General features: G+C 50.9%; 1 protein-coding gene across 1 annotated transcript in view; it reads left to right on the top strand.

The window, feature by feature from the left end:
- The first annotated feature begins 2,832 nt into the window (after positions 1 to 2,832).
- Positions 2,833 to 21,579, top strand: part of KLHL24 (kelch like family member 24) — a 65,013-nt gene continuing 46,266 nt past the window's right edge. Inside the window, exons 1-2 of the mRNA XM_078616775.1 lie at positions 2,833 to 3,882; positions 20,867 to 21,149. Of these exons, the coding sequence (XP_078472901.1) occupies positions 20,949 to 21,149 (201 nt within the window). The 5' untranslated portion in view covers positions 2,833 to 3,882; positions 20,867 to 20,948. The remainder of the gene's footprint in view (positions 3,883 to 20,866; positions 21,150 to 21,579) is intronic.

Genomic DNA, 21,579 nt, shown 5'->3' with positions numbered 1-21,579 from the left:
TTACGACATCGTGTGGGCGTTTCTTCCTGACCCATGACGTGCAAGCTGTGTTTTTATTTAACACAAACCGAGCATTCAGCCACGGTCGAAAGTTGTTGTTTTTTTGTTTTAAAGCGATTTTGATTCATGCAGCCATTACACAACTCTAATACGTAAAGTCAAGCCTGTAACCGAGGCAAGTTACCTCTGTGCTACTTAATTCATAATAACCGTACCAACACGCAGCTTATGCAACAGCAGGCAACACTCGATCATGTATAAACACATCATCGGTAGCCTAAAGCTACCAATAAGAAACACGTTATTGAAAAAAAAATACTTACACAAAACAAATTAAATCTAGAGAGTAAGATTGAGTATATCTGATATTAGTTTTGATCTATGTTGGAAGAAGAGGAAAATGAAAACATATAGTAGCATCTGGGCTGAAATGAAACCATGTTTTGTACACAGCACACCACAATCAGTATGAAACACATTCCTGCGGAGGGAGCTGGTAGGAACGTTGGGTTGCTCGGTCAATGGCCAGGGTCAACGGCGGCGTGGTGTATTCCGCAAATATTCCCGACTGTGAGGGCGGGCACAAGCCGGCGTGAGTAGGCTAAACGTTGAGTTTTATAAGGGCACCACGGGGTGACCAGCCCCTCCCCACCCTCCCCACCCAGCCCCTCCCCTCCCTCCCCACCCAGCCCTTCCCTGCACGACGGACGGACACAATAATCCCCTGTGGGCTGGTGGAACCAGTGGGTTCCTACCAGTAATATCGTTCTAGTTGTGGCATCTAAAGTAATCACGTGTCTCTCGGTCTACCCCAGTCTACCAATATTCAGCGAGAGTCCCAGCTAATCAGACACGCGCATGGCTAAGCAGGTTTGAGCCTGGCAAAGTGTGACTATGGGTGATCGAGGCAGTCCGCTTCGGTTATTACGTTGTGGGGAGCAGAGGTTTTGGCACAGCGCGATCTATTGTTGGACTGTAGTCAGTGCCGGATTATCCTTGTAGCAGAAGTAGCTACATATGTAATAGCTACGGGCCCCGCACTTTCAAGGGCCCCGCGCTAAACGCTTTCAAGATATAAATTCCGGTTCAGCGATTCTGCACTTGCTCTATTACTATAGTACTATACCGCCTTCGACTTTTATGAACGACTTGGTGTTTAAGGTTAGCGATTAATCGTATTATCCGGCTGTATAGCAAATGAAAAAATACAATTACTTTACTGTACAAGTAAAAAATGTATGTGTTTTAATATTTGTGTTTTTTTTCTTCAAATTTAGGGCCCCTTTATAGCATACGCTACACGCCCCGCACCAGCTTCATCCGGCACCGCCTGTTGTACTGCTTCGATGGTCGCTGACAGTGCCAATACACAACCAGCCACGCAGTGTGGCTCAAGGTTACGGCCAAGTAGCTCCCACGACCGCCAGGGCCCTTGGGTGTAGAGGTCCTCCATGCAGCGGGTGGATCGTCAAAAGGGCTGTACGGTGTAAGTCAATCAACCCCCTTAACGGTGCCTAACCTTATTACCCCGTGCCCTTGGTCATCCTACAAAATCCCATCACAATGGAGAAACACGACCAAATTGACAAACACGTGTAGATTTTGAAACGGATGTACGCCGTATTGACCTGACAACCCAATTTCCCCTTTCCTCCTGATGACGATCGCTTGTGTTGTGATCGAAACGTCGTAGTTTTTTTTGTTATTTTTTTTTACCATCTCCGTGACTTTACCGAAAGACCCAAGAATATCAATTGCCCTGTACAAGAAGATTACGGGGGTTTAAACCGTGTGGGTTGACAGCTATGAAGTCCCAACTCCTCTGCTGTGACTGCAGCAGTATGTAACCCCGGTGGAAGAATGTCTATCATGAGCTTGTATTGGCCACGGTATTTATTAAAGGCAACGTTTCAAAAGGGTCCCTTCCACTTAATCGCCTCTGTAAATAAAACTCGACAACCAAAGGCTGTTTTCATCTTGATGATGATAGCCAACTGGATTACGCTATTGTGGGGCCTATAGTATATGTCATAAAAAAAACATAAACATTAAAACACACACATTTTTTACTTGCACAGTAAAGTCATTGTACTTTTTCATTTGCTATACGGCCAGATAATACGACAAACACCCGGTCGTTCGTAAAAGTCGAAGGCGGTATAGTACTATAGTAATAGAGCAAGTGCAGAATCACTAAAGCTGTGTTGATAGCTTGAAAGCATTTAGCGCGGGTCCCTTGAAAGTGCGGGGCCCGTAGTAGCTGCTACTACACGTGTAGCTACTACTACACGTGTAGTGGCAGCTACTACTACACATGTAGTAGCTACTACGTATGTAGCTACTTGTGCTACGAGGATAATCAGGCACTGCCCCCAAACCCCCCCGTATCTCTTCTCTCAGTTGAGTGATCCTCATAACCACACGTGGCTTCAAGTTAAGTACAAAACTCTACTTAGTTTTTTAAATTGCTGACGCCACTGCTGGAGTTCTGGAGGCAGTGTACCACGAGAGGGAGCTCTAGAGAAAGAGAGAGCCCCTCTAGACCTAGACGGTACTTGGCCTACTCTTCCACGCTGACCGGCCGTCTCGGAAGCGGCGAGAGTTTCCCCATCACACGCGACCTGTCGCTACTTGCTACTGTGTTGGTGGTGGTGTTGATGGTGGTGGTATAACCCCCACAACAACAGGCGACTTTGTGCGGCCAGCAGAGGGGGGGGGATGAGACGAGCGATAATCAAATGCCACGTCCCAGAGATCGAACCATGGACCCCCCCTATAGCCGGTATGCGGTGTTATAACCAGAGCGAGAGAGAGAGACACACACACAAATACAGTGTTATACTATGAATAATATTAATGAATTAGCGTTTGTTCGGACATGTGATTAAGGAGGAGCCGAGCGTCGACGGAGGTGGAGCGAAGCGAGTTGTTGGGGGCTGCCGTGTTTACATCTGGCGCGCCGTGCCTGGCCCGCGGATACAATAGCAGAGAGACGCGAGCATCACCACCTTCATCACCATCAGCAGCAGCAGCAGCAACATCATCACCACCTTCATCACCATCAGCAGTAGCAGCGGCGAGCATCACCACCACCATCATCAGCAGTAGCATCAGCAACGGCGAGCATCATCACCATCAGCAGTAGCATCAGCAACAGTATCAGCGGCGAGCATCACCACCATCATCACCACCTTCATCACCATCAGCATCATCATCAGCAGCACCATCAGCACCATCACCACCACCACCACCATCACCATCCCCACCACCATCATCACCACCATCATCAGCGGCTTCTCTCGCTCCACGCGCGTCTCCCTTTGTTTCCCCCCGCCTGCAGCTCCCTCCTCCTCCAGCCCCTCCAGCGAAGACAATGCCGAGCTCGTGACCGTGATTAAGGTGCCTCCTTACACACACAACACGTGTTGTGTGTGTGTGTGCCCCACCCCCCATTGTTATTATCATCATCATCGTCATCAGCCTTCGTAAGGACCACACCGACGCGCACAGAGAGACAGACAGACAGAGATGGTGATGTTGCTCTACCGCGGCGTGTAGAGTGGTCGCTCCCGAGTCTAGAGGGGGGGGGAGCGTTAGGGGCAGAGTGGCTCACGCACGATGCCACCTCCTCGTGTGTGAAGAAGGGGAGGAGGTCTGACTGATCGACAAGAGAAGAGTTGAAGACAACAACCAACACCACCACCACAGAGAGACGCATTGACGACTCCGACTAAGCGAGACGCACCGAGCCCGGCTCGCCGTGACGGGGAGCACGACCTTCTTCTGTGTGTGTCTCTCTCGTCGTCGTCGGTGTTGCGGATACACAACAACAACAACATCAACAACAGCAGCAGGAGACGGATCGCCCGCTCGACACCGAAGGTTAGTGGTGGTGGTGGTTGCTGCCAAACGGGGCCATCACCGTGCGTGTTGCTGAGACGACATTCCTCCTACAGCCTGATCGCGTGTTGGTGCTGGTGGGGTTATCATTCACAGCGATATTCAGCCATCCTTTTACATGCCCAAGTGAAGTACCGGGGGTGTTCACGTGTAGCCTCCCTGCCCGTGCGCTGCCGGTTAAAGGGTGGGGGAGTTGCTTGACCATACTTCACCACGCTGGTCAATGTGTCACGTCAATTGAGGCACTGCTGTGTTTGTACCCTTTAATAAACGCCCCCCCCCACACACACTCACCCACTCACTCCAGTGCTGCAGTCTATAGCGATGGGTACTGCTACATGCCATGTGTCACACGGGTGACATGTCCAGACAGAGATGGGGCCTTTAACACACGCACAGTAAATATATACACATGCCACACACATGCCAACTTGCACACACACACAGCATATATATATACCCCATACACATGCCACACACACACAGTATATATACACATGCCACACACGCACCAACTTGCACACACATGGTATATACCCCCATACACATGCCAACTTGCACCCACACACAGTATATATATACCCATACACATGCTACATACATACCAACTTGCACACACACAGTATATACCCCCATACACATGCCACACACACACAGTATATCCATACACATTCCATAGACGTGCCAACTTGCACACACCGTATATATATACCCATACACATGCTACATACATACCAACTTGCGCACACACACACAGTATATATATCCATACACATGCCACACATGCCAACTTGCACACACACACAGTATATCCATACACATGCCATAGACGTACCAACTTGCACACACACACAGTATATATACCCATACACATGCTACACACATACTGTAAACACTCGTCCAGTAGCTGAGTGATTGTAATACGATGCTCTGCTGTCGTGATACAATTAATCATTCACATCCCTTTATCAATCCACTGCTGGATGAGGTCTCCCCCCACACACAGTTGTCGGGTTATCGGCATCATCATTTGACCATACTTCACCACGCCGGTCGCAGTGCGGCTTTGTGAAAGGTTTTGGTATTCGGCATGGACACAGAGCAGTCTGCGTGTCCAACAAAGCGTCTCTGTGCGTCTGGTGTGGCGTGGAGCGGTGGCGCAGTGGTTAGCGCACTCCTCGATGGAACTCCCGGCCTATACCAGTGGCGAGCCGTATCCGACCCTGTGCCGGGCATCCCCTATGTCGACTCGGCCTCAAATGAGTCCGTGGCGCGGCGTATAAACCGTCAGGCCCTGGGAAGACAAAGGCGGCCGGGAACGGTGTTTGCCGCAGCAACCCGTGCCGGCATGAAGGCTATTCGCTCACAGCGCTTGTCCCACCGTTGAAGGCGATACGCGGAATCGTATTTGCACATCAATTTTTATTTGACCAGGTAAGGCCCACTTGAGCTGCATAGCTCTTGTCCAGAAGGGGCTCATCAGGTGGAAATTCGCTGCAGCCAAATACTCCCAAGCGCACGGCCACATGCCACGGCTCAAATACACGTACATGTGACCAAAAGTGCACGTGTGTGTTCTGTGCGTGTGGGCTTGTCCGTGCATATGTGATCACCACTCAGGGGTGTGAGCCCAAGGGTTATATATAGAGGGCAATGAATCCCGGGCACGCACTGCATGCAGGATTCTGCTATGTGCCAGGGCTGCGAGTTGCCAATTAAAAATCTTCAGTACGTGGAAAAGCCGGGGCTTGTCCATGATACTGACAATCCGACCCAGGGGCCCCCTCTGTTGTGCTCTTGCAATTCTCTGTTCTTGAGAATGTACCGCATGTTGAACTTCCTTCGCACCGTACGTAGTAGCCAACCGTTGCTAGCCGGAGGTGCCATGGGCAAGGACAACAAACTAAACACGCAAAATGATGGTAGCGGCAGCAATATCTTCAGCATCTCGATGTCAGTGTTGAGGTCTGCTGCTGCTGGCCACGATGAGAGGGCTTCAGCAGAGAGAGAGTTGGTGTCGTTTTGCTGTTCCTCTTTGCTATGCATGGTCCATAGGTTGGTAGATTTGAGAAGGGGGCCCTTCCATGTTATGTAGAGCAACTACGTACAGTCATCCACTTACGAACGAGTCCTGGGAACGAATTGTGCTCATAAGTCGGGTACTGTCCTACTAATTATGGGCAGTGGTCGAGATGAGCTACCGAGTAGCAGCGAAGTGCCGGACCCCACCAGAGAGATCGTCCGCCGTAGGAGACGGAGCGATGGGATCGACTCGTGTGCAGGTGCTGGGTGGTTTGTGGCATTGCGAGCTCGTGGGAGGAGGCGTTCACCCACCGGTGGATCGATCATGGCCGATAATGTTTATAACGGGTCATCATCATTGTCACTCCTCCGGCAGCTGGAGGAGCAGTGGTTGAGGCACCGCGGTCTGACCTGCACCGTGTGATGACTCCTTGGTTTGGGGATTTTTCAGGGTCTTCCCCCACCCCCCTGCCTTCTATCAAAGACCACGTTTCTGAACCATTACCTCGAAGCTCGTCTAACAATGATCTGGTACAAAAATGAGTAGATGAACCAGACTTCACTTCGGCTGGTGAGGCCCACCGAGTTAAACCGCTCTTTTGCAAGGGCGGCCTTGAACGGCTGTGGTCTCCTGCAACGCAAAAAAAACAAGCGAGCATTGGAAATTCCACATCCCTATGGTGCTGCCAGTATTCCTCTAGAACCACACATTTCATTTGCTACAGCGTGGAACTCATTTTAGAGACCGCCTGAGTGATGATGAGCCGAGCACAAGGGCTGTATTTAAGGAAGCATGTACAGTGCTGTTCTCAAGACTGTTACACGGCAAAACAAAGTGCACTGTTTTTTTTCCTTTAGCTACCACCAACTTCCCATATCCTAGAGCGATAGTGGATTGCACACAGCGTGTATGTCTATAAATAATGCACAGCCCACACTGAACAGCCCACTGTGCATTAACATAGCGAAGGCGGTGGTGCCCAGGACCTGTTCAGACCCCACTGATGCTAGCCGTGGATTCGAACTCGGCCCTCCCGAGTTGACGGTGCGTCGTGTTAACCGCTGCGCCACCGCTCCACCCCATGTATGTACCACGCGTAACTCCTGTCCTGCGTGATCCGAGTGCGTGACGAATGTGCGGTCGCTGGCTTGGCTGCGCTGTTTGCACTGTACACGCCTGCGATTCGCGTGGTTGGCTACGTACGGCGCAAAAGAAGTTCAACGTACAACCGGCCGGCTACCCGGGAGGAATCTTCGCCCCCTGATTCCGGCCCTTTTTGTTTCCCCCACAAGCCCCTTGCCCCGTCTAAGGTACATCCACAGATGGACCCTGGCGGTCATTGGTTGAGAATTCGTGGAGTCGGTCTCCAAGTGTATTTTTAGACCGACGCGAATTTTTTTTTTCTCTCGGTGACCCATTTTCTTCCCCATTGTTCACCAGGCTTGTGGCGGGCGCAGTGCCCTGCGCCGCGCGCTCCGTTACGAGCGGTGTTCCCAGCCCGCTTGACGGCGAGCTGTTTGGTGAGACGCGCGGTCGCACACAAAACGTACGTCCAGTGTTAATTTAGCCAGCGTTCATCTTCTTGGTTCTTTCGGTAAAGTCAAGTAGAATGGAAATAATAAAATAATAAAAATAAAACATGATATTACGTAATATTATTCGGTAAAGTCACGTAGAATGGAAATCATAAAATAATAAAAATATGATGTTTTGGAAATAATAAAATAATAGAAATTAAACACTTATGTTTTATTTTTATTACTTTATTATTTCCATTCTACGTGACTTTACCGAAAGAACCAAGAAGATGAATCCCTGCAGTCACGAAAGCTTTAAATCGAAATTTAGCCAGCCTTGCTCATTTTGTGGGAAGATTTTATTTCGGTCGACGATAACCGACGTCTGTTCCCCATGACCTGCCAGCGACGGCCCTCCTTCGACACTTCACGTGGCCTCGGGGTTGCACCTAGCCTGGCACATGTGCCGCTGCGAGTGATGTCACCATCTCTCGGTGGCGAAAGGCGGGCTGTTGTTGTGAGCAGTTTTAAATTTAGTGCATTTTTCTTACGTTCGTCGTAGTCTTTGTGGAGTCGATGACGACCAGTGGAATTCTGGTCAAGCCTGCAGATGTCATGTAGGCAGTCATTCTGTTGGTATAGTCGGCTACAGGATTTCAACACTTTTGGTGATTAAACGTTGGTGTGTGGGGTTTGCAATTCCTCTCGCCCCAACCCTTAACCTTTTCATGTTGTCCAATCTGCGAACTCGGTAAATATTCATATGCAGCATTGCCTCGTTATTCGCGAGGGAGACATTCCGGAGATGCGCGTGAATGACAAAGTTTGTAAATAATGATTTTGGCCTCTGAAAGCATATCTTTTATCGATCTTAATTTTTAGAACTTTCGTGACTGCAGGAATTATTATTTGTTTCTTTGATATCTGTCTGCTAATATGTCTGTCTATAGTTTTCTGGTTAGATTTTATGTCGCTATTTCATTATACCTGATGATGATGATTGCTTGTGTTGCAATCGAAACGTCGTATTCTATTATTTAATTTAATTTATTATTTTATCTTTAGACGTGACTTAACCGAAAGAAACAAATAATAATCTTTTATCGAATTACCTTAAATGAATATATCACTTTATCTCTCATCTCATCGCTTTCTTACTCTCTATCTCTCTCGATGCAGCATTCGTGTAGGGTTTCAGATGCGATTCGCGGATAGCCAAAATCGCAGGCAGCCAAGTTCGTGAATAATTTGGTCTTCCTCGGTCCACTGCGGTCTCAAATAACGTCGCCAAATCATCATAAGTCTACGTCTCCGTCCAGACTCGGGTGTTTAGGCGTTTTTTGGGCGGCGAAATCTCCGGCCGTTGGTGGGTAGACGTGGCCGTGGCAATGCTTGGCAAAATTTTCTCCGCTCGTAAAATAAACAAAAGTCTGTGGATATTTTTCATTCGTTCGCCCCTCCACCACCCCCCGTGCCGTTGACATCGTGAACAACTGCTGTCCAGCGCTGCGTCCCCACTAACGCAGTCACTTCCACCCCTCGATGGGACGGGAGGGGGGGTTTCGGCGTTGCTCGTAAAGCTTAAGAGACTCCTTGTCCGGATGAGTTCTTCGATAATTAATTAACAAGACCCCCTCTGTCGATCCGCATGCTGCGCCTGTGTGGTCCCTGGGGAGGGGTTGTCTTTGACCTGGCCTCGCTACGCTTTGTCTCCGCGCACAACGGTGAAGTGGCTGGAACAGACGGGGTGTGGGGCGCGCGGGGCGGGTGGGGGTTCGGATTTCACTCGCCACTGATGGTAGCCGGGGGGGCCCGGGAATCGAACTCAGTCGTGCTGGACGCGCATTTGCGCTGAGCACTGCGCCAATGCTCCCCCCAGTAGGTTGTTCATAATAACAATAGTTACGGCCATTCTCGATTTGAAGTTTTCGTGACTGCAAGGATCCATACTCTTTGGTTCTTTCGGTAAAGTCACGTAGGTAGAAAAAATAATTATAAAAAATGAAAACAAGAATAAAATAAAAAAGAAAATCAAGAATAAAATAAAAATAAGAATACAATTTAAAATACAATAAAAAATAGAAATAACTCAATTAAATCACGACGTTTCGATTGCAACACAAGCAATCATCATCAGGTGTGGAAATCACAGCTAGAATTTTTTTTTTTTTTCACCTACGTGACTTTACCGAAAGAGCCAAAGAGTATGAATAGTTACGGCCCTTTGTCGGCACACTGCTGGGTGAGGGCCTCTCTCCCCAGACTGTCGGCCATGGGAGGTTGCATAGGCAGACCTCACCACGCCGTTCAGTGCGATTTGATAAAGATAGAGGCCCTGAACTAGTCCAGATGTCGCTCACCGCTGGTGTTAGCTGTGGCTGGGAATCTCACTCGGGTCGCTAGACAGTGCTAAACACTATATGTATGTATGTTGAACTTCTTTCGCACGTAGTCAACCGCGCAAGTCGGAGGTGCGGGGGTAGAACAACGAACTAAGCCAGCCAATAACCCAGTGAGTTATTGGCTGGCGATCAGGAAAGGTCATCCAATCCATTTGTCCATCAGCTGAGTGCTTCATTATTTAAGAGCCCAGCGATATAAATACCGTGGCGTCGGACATGTTTATAAGCCCCACTGCTTGTGTGATAATTGTAGGGTACAATACATTGGGGGGTGGAGGTCTTCATTTTTAGAAGCGACTGATTTCCCAACAGTACTGGGAGAATGCCTGAGCTGCCCTTGGGCCTTGTTGGTGCTGCCACGGCTGTCCCAGCTGCCGTGCGTGGTGCTGTCCACCCACCGCCGCTCTCGTGTGCCGTGTCGGCCTTCATAGGTGCGGGCTCGCCAACAGCGCTTGCCCCAACAGTCTGCTGTAGGCAATACGGGGGATCTTTTGTCTTGGTCCCAGACGCCCTGTCTGTCCCTGGCTACCCCTGGGGATCGTTGGTTCTGCTGCGGCTGTCACAGCTGCCCTGGTTTCCCCTGGGGCTCGTTGTTGTTGTTGGTGCCGGGCCCTGGTTGCTGCTTCCCGTGCTATTATTTTCTTGCCCTGACCACCCTCCACTAGGATTCCCATGATTATTTGTGTTCTTTGTTGTAGTTTGTTCTTTGTTATAGTTATAATTTCTACGGGAGATCTGTGAAAAAGGAGATTTGTTGTAGCTCATCGGATTCCTCCAGTATGAATAAATATTCGGATTCGGATAGTTTTACGACCTTTGCGTCAACCTGGGACCCACAGCTTTAGATATCTGGCCGACAGTGTCCTTGCCTGTAAACGTTTGACAGTTCACCAGCATTGGCTCAAGCAAGCTTGGCTCTCTTGATGAGACCCTGAATGCTGAAACCGATCCAGAGTTTTGCTCACGTTGCTTATAATATGCACTCCCAGAAGGCCCTGTGGCTGATGGGTTGTGTCAAATAGTACGGACGGTCTACGGTTTGCGACGGTCCGAGTGACTAAATCCACATTTACGACGTTTATATAATGCCACAATGGATCGATTTACCATACAGAAACTTTGATTTCACGACGCATCTTCCAAACACGACTCCGAACACATTTGAACAGTCGGTCCGGTTTCCGATGTGACCTGGCGTGGAACTTTTGTTCTTCTCTAATGTTTTATTCGTATTCTTGCCTATTATAAACCCTATTAAATACGGCCGATTAAAAGGAAAGCCACATCAGCAAGTGATGTATCTACTCTATCTACTGCCTGTGGGAAAATCGGGTCTGATTTATGTCGATCCTATTTACGATCGGGTTTCCAGGAAACACGTTGCGTGTAAAAGCAGGGGGACCGCCTGTACTTGGTATCCTTTACGGATATGTAAAAAGAGGCAAATTGTCCGCTTTTTCATCTTGTTGCTACCTCCCCGAGCACAGTGATTGTCTCCTGAAGCGTCTCCAGGCGAGATGGCATTCACACGCCGTATAAATTAACAAAGTTGTCGCGCGTACGTTGAACTTCTTTCGCACCGCACATAACCAACCGTGGGCGAATCGGAGGTGCTGCTGTTGTTGTTGTCGCCGTCGTTGCAGTGCAGCGACGAGATTTTTTGTTGCTGTTGCAGGAATGTACGCCGCTACGTTGGCAACCCCGTCGGGCGAATTGCCATGTCACTCTTCGACAGTCTCGCGGACGGACGGACGGACGGACGGATGGACCGACGCTTGCAAGGATAACGTTTGAACGCTGCGCGAAATGCACTAAGCGGGGCGTCCCCTGCCTGGTTGAGTTATGGTCCCCCGCGTAAATTACCGTGACCTTACCCGTCTCGAAGCGGGGCAGTGTTTTGGTGCTGCTGCTGCTGCTGCTGACGCGTGCGCGATTCCCAATGCCGTGATGGTTGCGCGTGTGTTTGTGATGGTGGTGTGGGGAGCGGGAGTGTAGCAGTTAGCGCGCTGTGCTACGAACCTGGCGTCCCGGGTTCGATTCCCGCTCACGGCCAACTTCAGTGACGATTATCTGAATCGGTCCTGGGCCTTCTCCTAGGTCGGCTCAGCCTCAAATGAGTACCTGGTGCGGTGTGTAAACATCGCCACTGGGGAGACAAAGGCGGCCGGTCGTGGTGTTGACCACCCACCCCCTCGTGTGCTGGGCTGGCCCTTATAGGTGCTACTCGCTAACAGTACTTTCCACAACAGTCTGTTGAGGCTATACGGGGGTCTTTGTTTTTTGTGATGGTGGCGATAGTTACAGAGGTGTGCTGAAGTAGTAACTAATTGGCGCGTTTTGTTCACGTGACAAAAAGCGCAGATGTTCTTGCATTTAAATTGAGGCCGGAATCAGGAAGTCTTCTTCACAATTCTGACAAGCTGCCTGATGAAGCGGGTTGTTGCTGTAATCACCGGCGAAATGTCGCGGTACTCTCATTATACACGTTGTGGGTTCACTCTCCAACACACCGGTGTGCTGAAGTCGTAACTAATTGGCACGTTTTAGTTTACGTGACAAACCTCATTGATTGGCTGTGCCGGGTGGTGGTGGTTGGTTAACGACGCATTTACTTTTACCCGATCTAACCCAAAATCACTTCTATTGTGAGTAACATTGGTCGCGAATGCCTCCGTGTCACAATTCCAGAGGTGCTCCTTGCTAACAGCTCTCGTCCCCCTTGAGCCTGTTAAGGCTGTACGGGGGATCCTTGTCTTTGATGGTTCCAACAAGCCCTTATTCGATCCTTGCGTGCGATGGCAACATGTTCAGGAGCTAATTAACAGTGGACGTCTGGTAGCTACCACAGGACTTCAGGGGAGCGTCGGGATGTAGTTTCGTGCACTATGGTTGTTTACCGTATGGCCCCGTAGTTTGGGTTGCATTGCCACAATCGCACCGCTGTGGCTCGTGCCCTTACTTTATTTGCGTTCGTGAAGGCGATGCGCGCATCGGCCCGTTGGCGTTCTGCTGCGGTTGATCCTTCCACCAGCGTCTTCGAGGAATGCCAAAGCCACGCGGTGTCCGATGTTTGACTCTCGAATGAGAGCCCCTTATGAATGGCGATGTTGTAATAAAAAAAACGGTGCACAAAATAATGAAATAAATGCGCACTTTATGTTTTTTCCACGAATGATGGAAAACAAGAGATCAGTGTCGAGAAATGTTCGGCCCGACTGTTTTTGTATGAATCATTCAGTGGAAGTCTGGCGTTGTGACTGACTTGCACTCGTACCTAGTGGATGCAACAGTAACGCAGGAGAACTCGTATCGGCCATTAATCACGGGGGGACTCAATATCACAGGTCCTATTATCTGCTGGGGTTATCTCCAAATTTGACTCCACCAAATCCACGAGGGGGGGGGAAGGATCGAAGTCCGCAGACAATTATAATGCCGCGCGCGACTCCACTCGTCTGTGAACATGAAACCGTGGGTCGTTGTACTCGGCTGCGCAAACGAACTTCGGGAAAGTCACGTAGAATGCAAATAATAAAATATAAAAATAAAACATAATAAAATAATTCTCACGACGTTTCGGCCACAACGCAAGTAGTCGTCCTCAGGTGGAGACAGAGTCTGACTCCTGAGGACGGTTACTTGCGTTGTGGCTGAAACGTCGTGAAAAATATTTTATTATGTTTTATTTTTATTATTTTATTATTTGCATTCTACGTGACTTTACCGAAAGAACCAAGAAGATGAATCCCTGCAGTCACGAAAGCTTTAAATCGAAATTTAAATCGGAACTTCGGGAACTTTGTCCAGATGACGCCGGATGCGACGGTTGAGAAGAGGGCCACGGGTAACGGGGTAGATGAGAGTTCGGTACTTTACGCCGTATGGATCCAAATCGCCCCGGGAATGCGATTTTATCTCGTCAAGTTTCCGAAACTATGCCGGCTTGAGCCCGGGCAGCGCTGGGACGGTGGGGGACCGCCATGCGCCAACGCAGGTTGCTATCGACTGCAGCGAGACGGCGTTGTCAGCAGCGCGCAGTGCAGCAGAGTCCGTTGTTGTACTGCACTACGCTCCCAGCGTTTGTGCCCCCCCACCCCGCCCACCTTTACCAACACGCACCGACCAAAGGTGAAGAATCGTGGGCAAATGACCCCCCACGACCCCCCACGACCCGCAAGCTGTGTGTGCAGGAACGTCGGCTCAGCCTCAAATGAGTAGCCGGTGCGGTTTGTGTAAACATCGCCACTGGGGAGACAAAGGCGGCCGGGCGTGGTGTTGGCCACCCACCCCTTCGCGTGCCGTGCCGGCCTTCAAAGGTGCTCGCGAACAGCACTTGCCCTAACAATCTGTTAAAGGCTACACGAGGGATCTTCGACTTCTAGTGTTACGTGCGTGTAGTGTATGTCGCACTGAGGAAAGGTTACTTACCATTTTGGCTAAAAATAAATACGTCTTTGAATGTATGTTGCGCAATTCCTAACCAGGTCAATTCCACCAGAGGAGGGGGCGTTTACTGGAACTGTTTAAACAAAAAGAAATCCCCCTCCTTTTTTACAAGCAGGTGTGTGACGGACATCGTCAAGACAAAGTAATGAAAGGACGTTATCAAGATTAAATAATGAAAGTAACACCGTGTTATTCAGAATTAGATTTTTTTATATATATGTACTCGTTGGAATTCGATGAGCTATGAAGGTCAAATTTCGCAGATGCCCGGTAGCTTCACAGATGTCCAGTCGTATTTGCACATCGGCAATAACATTTGTAGGTGTACAAGGCATTTGCACATCTATGGGAACGGGTGCGGCACTGGACTTCCAAGCCAGAGGTCGCAGGCTCCATCCCCCAGAGCGGCATTTGGTGTCAGGATTTTCTAAAATCCGCCACGCTCACCTCGCCCAATCAACACCACCCGGCGTCTGTCAGCGGTGTAATTGCGTGCGGTAGGTCGCATGTGGTGGGGTCAAGTGTGGGTACTCCCAATCTTCCAAGAGATCTGCGCCAGTGTGGAAGAGTGGTCCCAATACCCTTCGGAGGGGGCCTCCTAGACCTCTGTCTCTTGCGGAGGGCGGTGGTGCCAGCGGCGGCGAGGGCAAGCAGTTGCAGGGCTGCGCCTTTACCTTCCACGTTACGATGCGGTTTTAAAAATAATAGCGTAGGATAGAATTTTGGTTTTCGTGTCCATCGTGGTATCGGCTCCGTCCTGACGAACGTGGTGTGACGCGAACGTTGCCCGGACGTCGTCGGTGCCGCCTCTCGTTGCTGTAATCCGCCTGCACCGACGCGCGCCACAGCGTTACGCACTTTGCGGATTCAAACCTTCAAAGCGCTGTGCTGCGTTTCCGCCGTCTCTCGTTGTCTATGAAGGGATACTGTGGCCTTCGGCTTGGAGCGCCAGGGGGGCTCTCCTTTTGGCATCTTGGAGACGCTCCAGACGCGGTCGCCGCGCGAAACGACGCGAGCAAATTCGTTGTTCATTGGCTGTGGCCACGGACGCCGCACGTGCCGCTTTGTTGAAGTGAGAGAGGAGCGGCCGCTCGCCAGTGCTTCGGACCGGTCAGGTGCGCGTGCGTGCGTGTGAGCGTGCGTGCATGCGTTCGTTCATGCGTGCACGAGCTTCTGAGACAGTTTCGCTTTTGATTTTGACTGAGACGAATGCTTCGCCCTGTGCCAGCGACGATTGCACAGGTGTTTTGATGTGTTGGCGCTCTCCGATGCTTTCCTGAAAAAGCTCCCGGCACGTTGAACGAAACGTCGGACATCATGCCGAACAACGAGCATGCAGTGTGCGACCCGATAACCAAAGTCATCGGAGAGAAAGTCTTAGGTTTCTACTGTTCCTAACAAGATAACACCAACCCTAATCCCTAACACTAAACCCAATCCTAAACCCTACCCCCTAAAACTAAACCCTAATCTTAAACGCCTACCATAATCCCTAATTCCTAACCCTAATCCCCAACTAATCCTGACCCATAACTCTGAACCCTACACCACAACCAAAAGACGCAGCATCCTCTTAATATTTCCCCAACTGGAAGCCGATGAAGGCCTGAGGCTTGGACAGTACATGCAGCCCAAGGGAGGCCCGCTTCTACCGGGATAGAATTCCCAACCTCTGTATGTGTGTGTACGTTGAACTTCTTTCGCGCCGCCGTACGTAGCCAACCGTGCTAATCGGAGGCACGGGGGGAAAGACAACAACAACAAAAAACCCTAAAAGCAGTTATTTAAAAGTGCATAGCTCCCAGTGGCTTCCTAATATCGGAAGGAAGAGCGTCCCAGACGGCCGCAGAAGCGCGTCTGAAAGTGCGCGTTGCGGTGACCGTCTTTGTTCGACGGCCAGCCAGAAGCCGCTGCTTGCGAGGACGACCAGCGTCCTCGTGATGATGGTTCGTGCACCTTGACGAGAACAGCGACGCTGCCACTCGAACATTTGCATAATATTCCGCCGGGCAACATTTTTTCCCTCAATGCACGTTGAACTTTTTTCACGCCACACGTAGCCAACCGTGCTGATCGGAGGCGCGGGGGAAGGACAATGGTCGCGTGCGAGCGGTTTGATCGGCCGCCGAGAGGTATTCGTCTCGTTACCGACGTCTCGTTGTGGTGGTCAAGTTCCCGAAGAAGCTTCCAGAGCGTGGAGCGACACGCCGGACATCATTCCTGACAACGCGGGGCGCAAGCCGCAAGCATCTCTACAGCACAACTGTCAAAACCTTACACAGTCGCATTTTATTCATGAACGATGCAGACAAGCGATTATTGCCTTGACTTTCTTTTACTATTGACCTATATGTTCTGAAAGGCACGTCACCCTTTTCTTCACTCGTATGACACGTTGCAGAGATAAGCAACTTAGTTTTGCAATGGCAACTAAAGTTAGAAATCATTGCCCGGGTTCTTTAAGCCATTCAAGGGCGCGCTGGCTGTGAGCTGGTGGATTTCTGTGGTGCTGCCACCGCTAAACAGCCTCACTGGGCAGGCAGCAGCTGCCCGTGTGCTCCCATCATTTGTTCTGCTCTCTTGTACGTACGTTCAACTTAATTGGCACGGCATGCAGCCAAGCATGCGAATCGGAGGTGCGGTGGAGGGACAACAAGCTCAACACAAAAAGCATTTGTAAAGAAATTAGTTATCGATCTAGATTTAAAAGAAAGGGTGGCGGGATTTCAGGAGAGTGCTGGGGGTGGGGGGCGGTCAAGGCTGAGGGTGCCACGGTGGCGAGATGTTAACTACCTCGCCTGGTATACAGGAGGTTGTGGGTTAACTTCCATCCCTGACGCCTGTATATTTGGAGATTGCGTGTTCTCCCTATGGTCGCATGGATTTCCCTCCGGGTTTTTCCTTCCACGTTTACATTCCCCTTGCCGAGCACGACCCTTGCCGAGCGCAACGCCGCGCAACGCCGCGAGCGAGAAGCAGCCGCGGGGTGGTGGGACGGTCGGTCGCCCTCCGGAGGACCGGAGCGGTCGCTCGCCATCTCGCACCGGCGACGTCGCGGGACGCCGCTTGTCCTCGAGTTCACTTTGTCGGCCCGTCTTCCGGAACGGTTCCCGGAAAGTCGGCTTCCAGCCGAGCGTGACGCCGGAGACTCCGCTGGTTTTGTGCTTGCGACGCCTCCGCGCCGTCGGGTGTGGGTTCACGCCTCCGTATCGGAAGGGGACTTTGTGTGTGTTTTGTTTTACCTGCGGGCTGGGACACAGGAGTCAGAACTTGAAATGCCCTTGTCGTGTATTCGGGCGCCGATCACAATGCTGACCAAATCGCCCAGGTGTCATCGTATTTCTCGAAGTCAGCAGGGTAGAGCCTGGAGAGCGCTTGAAAGGGTGACCTCCGCACAAGGGGGTAGTGTTCACGTGCATAGAGAGTGGTGGGAGAAAGGGGGAGAGGCTTTTTAAACTACAGCGTCGTTTTCCCTGCGGCAGTGGGGGTCTCTATAAACGTGCCGCCCTGTACCTGATACTCGGCGGTTCGGTCGGCGTTGACCCAGCCGTTAATGGCACTTCTGTGAAAAAGAGCTTTATAGCTCATTGGATTCCTCCACTGTAAACATTTTAATGCGGCCCTGTACGTACGTACGTTGAACTTCTTTCGCACCGTACTTAGGCAACCGTGGCCCATCGGAGGTTGCGTGTACAACGACGCTGTGGCTTCGTTGTGCACGGCAGCGTGCGCATGGGGATTGCGCACAGTCAGTAGTTCGGCGGCCGCTTTGCCGAAGTCGCCACGGCGGTGGGGGGGGTGATGTAATGCGCATCACCGCATCGTGAATTTCAGCCCGAGGCGGTCACTGTCATTCCCAGGTGTTGTCGGCCATGCCTCCCTCGGGGGACCTGCGGCATTTAATGCGAGTCACCCACGCCGCCAGCTGACAGCGAGGCATTACAGAGTGTTGTCGGCGTCTGACTTATTAACGACTCTTGAAATACCCGCGTGAGAATGCGCTGCGTTATCAGCCGCTTGGCTCGCTCCGTGCGGCGTGGGGGGGGGCGTCCCTCCACGCGTTGTTCATGCGACAATGGGCATCGTTATATACGGCGGTGCCCGTTAAGGTATCGAGGGTCCTCGGAATATCGTTCGTGTGGGGTCTACCGTGCCCCCCCCCCCTAATATAAAAGGGTTTCTCAGGGTGGGAAGAGGCATCATTGAAAAAATAAAGAGAAAAAATATCCTAAAAATAATTCTACAGAAGGAAAAGCGTCATAGGCCCACGAGTACATTGGGATATTAGTGGAAGGCGTCCTACAAATGAATGTTAATTATTATTACGTATGGTTCCCACAGGCAGACTTTCCAGCAGTAGGCACTGGTGACTATACCGTGCCGATGAGGACAAAACCGGTCCACAGTTGTCCTTCGCCATATCACAGCTGCCTGTCCGTCGGTCTCAATCGCTCAAATAGTATTTGATGTTGACCTCAGACAAGGGGACCACAATGCAGTTCTCCAGGAAATGCCGATGGGTTTTTTTTGGCGTAGTGCACAGGGGCCCGAGTGGTTTTTCGCGCGTCTTTCTGTGCCTTTTCAAAAAATACGGTCGCGCGTGCAAAAGCAATGCTGTCGGTGCTGTTTGCCGTGTCTCCAAGCGGCGCAGAAACATCACGCACCAGCGTCGTCCCAGTTTAGTCCTGGACTGCGCAGTGACGAATGCAAAAGTGGATTCGTTCTTCCAGAATTCAGTTGTGTTTTTTTGTTTTGGTTGGTTGGTTTTTTAAATAGATTCATTTTTATAGTAAAAAAAAATGGTACTATATATGGCCTAATTATGGTCTGCATGGAAATAATGAGGGTTTTGCACGGAAAACGGATAGACTGGGGTGTCCCATCCCTTTATTCGCCCAGTATTTCCAGGACTTTCATTCTTAAAAAAATTCAACTCGACAGCACCATGGTTTTGAATGACGTGGTAGAATGTTGGGGTTACGTTTCGGGCATATTCTGATTGAACTAAGTGAGAACGCAAGGTACCAGGGTGGGTCTCATTTGCCAGGGCGGGTGACCTGGGGTCACCCACCAGTGCAGAAAAAGCAGCAATAACACGATACAAAGTACGGCAATAACAGAGCAAAAAGAGAGACGAAAAAATGTCCGCTCTTCCAAAGAAATGCAAAATACTGTCATGTAAAGACAAAGGGTTTTGGGAGGAAAAATATTCATAATCCTCGAAAAAATCTTGAAGCTGTTGAGGTCATGGCAGCCAAGATGGTGGTGAACACCCGGGGCCCTCCTCATCCATCTCGCTGTGACCGACGCTGCGACCGACGCTGCGACGCGCGACGCCAACGCCGTGACGGACACGTGGGGGGTGCAGAGGAGCGAGACTCGCTCGATGTAATCTGCACGTCACCGTGTGCGCGTGTGTGTGCGTGCGTCGTGGTGACGTCACCGCCACTTAGTGGCGAATGGCGGTTGTTGTTGTTGTGTAGCGGTTGGGGAGCGGTAGTGTAGCCGTTAGCGCGCTGCGCTATGAACCTGGCGACCCGGGTTCGATTCCCGCTCACGGCCAACACCGGTGACGATTATCTGAACCGGTCCTGGGCTTCCTCTAGGTCGATTCAGCCTTAAATGAGTACCTGGTGCGGTGTGTAAACATCGCCATTGGGGAGACAAAGGCGGTCGGGCGTGGTGCTGGCCACCCACCCCCTCGTGTACCGTTCCGGCCTTCATAGGTGCTCGCTAACAGCACTTGCCCCTACAGTCTGTTAAGGCTATACGGGGGATCTTTGTAGCGGTTGGCACGCTGCGCTACGAACCTGGCGACCCGAGTTCCGTTCCCGCTAACAGTCGACACCAGTAACGATTATCTGTAACAGGTCCTGGGCCTCCCCTAGGTCGAATCGGCATCAAATGAGTACCTGGTGCTGTGTGTAAATATAGAGACAAAGGCGGCCGGGCGTGGCGCTGGCCACCCACCCCCTCGTGTGCAGTGTCGGCCTTCATAGGTGCTGGTGAACAGCACTTGCCCCTATATAGGGGATCTTTTTTTATGGGCAGTCCTCCACTTGTGAACGGGTTACCTTAGACCCATTCGTAAGTCGATTTCTTTGTATCTGAGAACTCAATCGTCAATTGTATTTATATATATATAATGTGTTATGGTTCAACAAAGAAGGAAAGCTTTGTTAAACTCATAAATATGACGAAATATTTTACATTTTCATGCAGTAATGTAGAATATACTGTCTAGTAAGTTAAACATTAAATAAGGTCCTGATGCTGGCTTACGCTGGAACTCATTACACAGGATGATGGGACTAATTACATCTCGCGGAGAATTGCTCCGCCAAACCAAAATAGTTCCGCGGTTCGGTTCGTACGACCGAATGTTTACAAGTCGGATGGTTCAAAATATCATCTTAGGGCACTTCGTTCACAAGTGCAGATGTTCGTAAGTCGGATGTCCGTATCTCGGGGACTGCCCATACACACGACGATGGCACGTAGATACACGCGTGACATTGAACGCACGCTGTGCACGTGCAACACGTGAGCCACGTGCGTGCCTCGCTGTCCACCCTCAGGGAGAAGGCCACCGCCACCACTACGACTGCGCGCTCGATCCTGTGCGACGTCCGACGGTGACACTCGCCAGTGGCCGCGAAGATGGTGCTCATCCTGGGCCGGCGCAACGCGCGCGCCGGGGCGGGCGAGAGCGTGCGCGAGTCCCCCGCCAGCAAGCGCAAGGTGCTCAACCTCGAGTCGAAGACGCCCGGCGGCACGGCCGCCAGCGAGCTGCTCGAATTCTCCGCCGGCAGCCCCCACGCCGAGGGAGTTCTCGCCGCCCTCAATGAGTTCCGCCTGAAGGTGAGCTCCGCCATCCTCGTGTCGAGTGTCGACCTCACTTCCTGCCGTGGGGATACGCCGCGGGCGACGTCACTTCCTGTCATGGCCTTAATGAAACGTAAACTAAACTATTTTTTATTTTACTAGGTAAGGGTCCTCTTTTTTAGAGGCGAACTGGCCACAGTTGATAGCTCGGCAAAGTGGCTTATCGTGTGGAAATGTATAGCGGCCAAATACTTTATAAACGCACGTTGATTCAAAATGTGGAGGGGAACACCGAAGGACCCGGAGAAAAACCTACGCGACCACGGGGAGAGAGAGAGACAGGCAGACTCCAAATATATAGGCGAGGTAGTTAACATCTCCTAGCCACCGTGGCGCCCCTGTCGCTTCCTGTGACATCACTTCGCAAATAAAACCAAATCCGAGGGAGGGGGGGGGGTTTCGTATC

Source organism: Lampetra planeri, chromosome 51 (assembly GCF_965212315.1).
Source record: "Lampetra planeri chromosome 51, kcLamPlan1.2.h2, whole genome shotgun sequence".
Classification (NCBI taxonomy): domain Eukaryota; kingdom Metazoa; phylum Chordata; class Hyperoartia; order Petromyzontiformes; family Petromyzontidae; genus Lampetra; species Lampetra planeri.
This window is presented reverse-complemented; position numbering and strand designations above follow the sequence as displayed.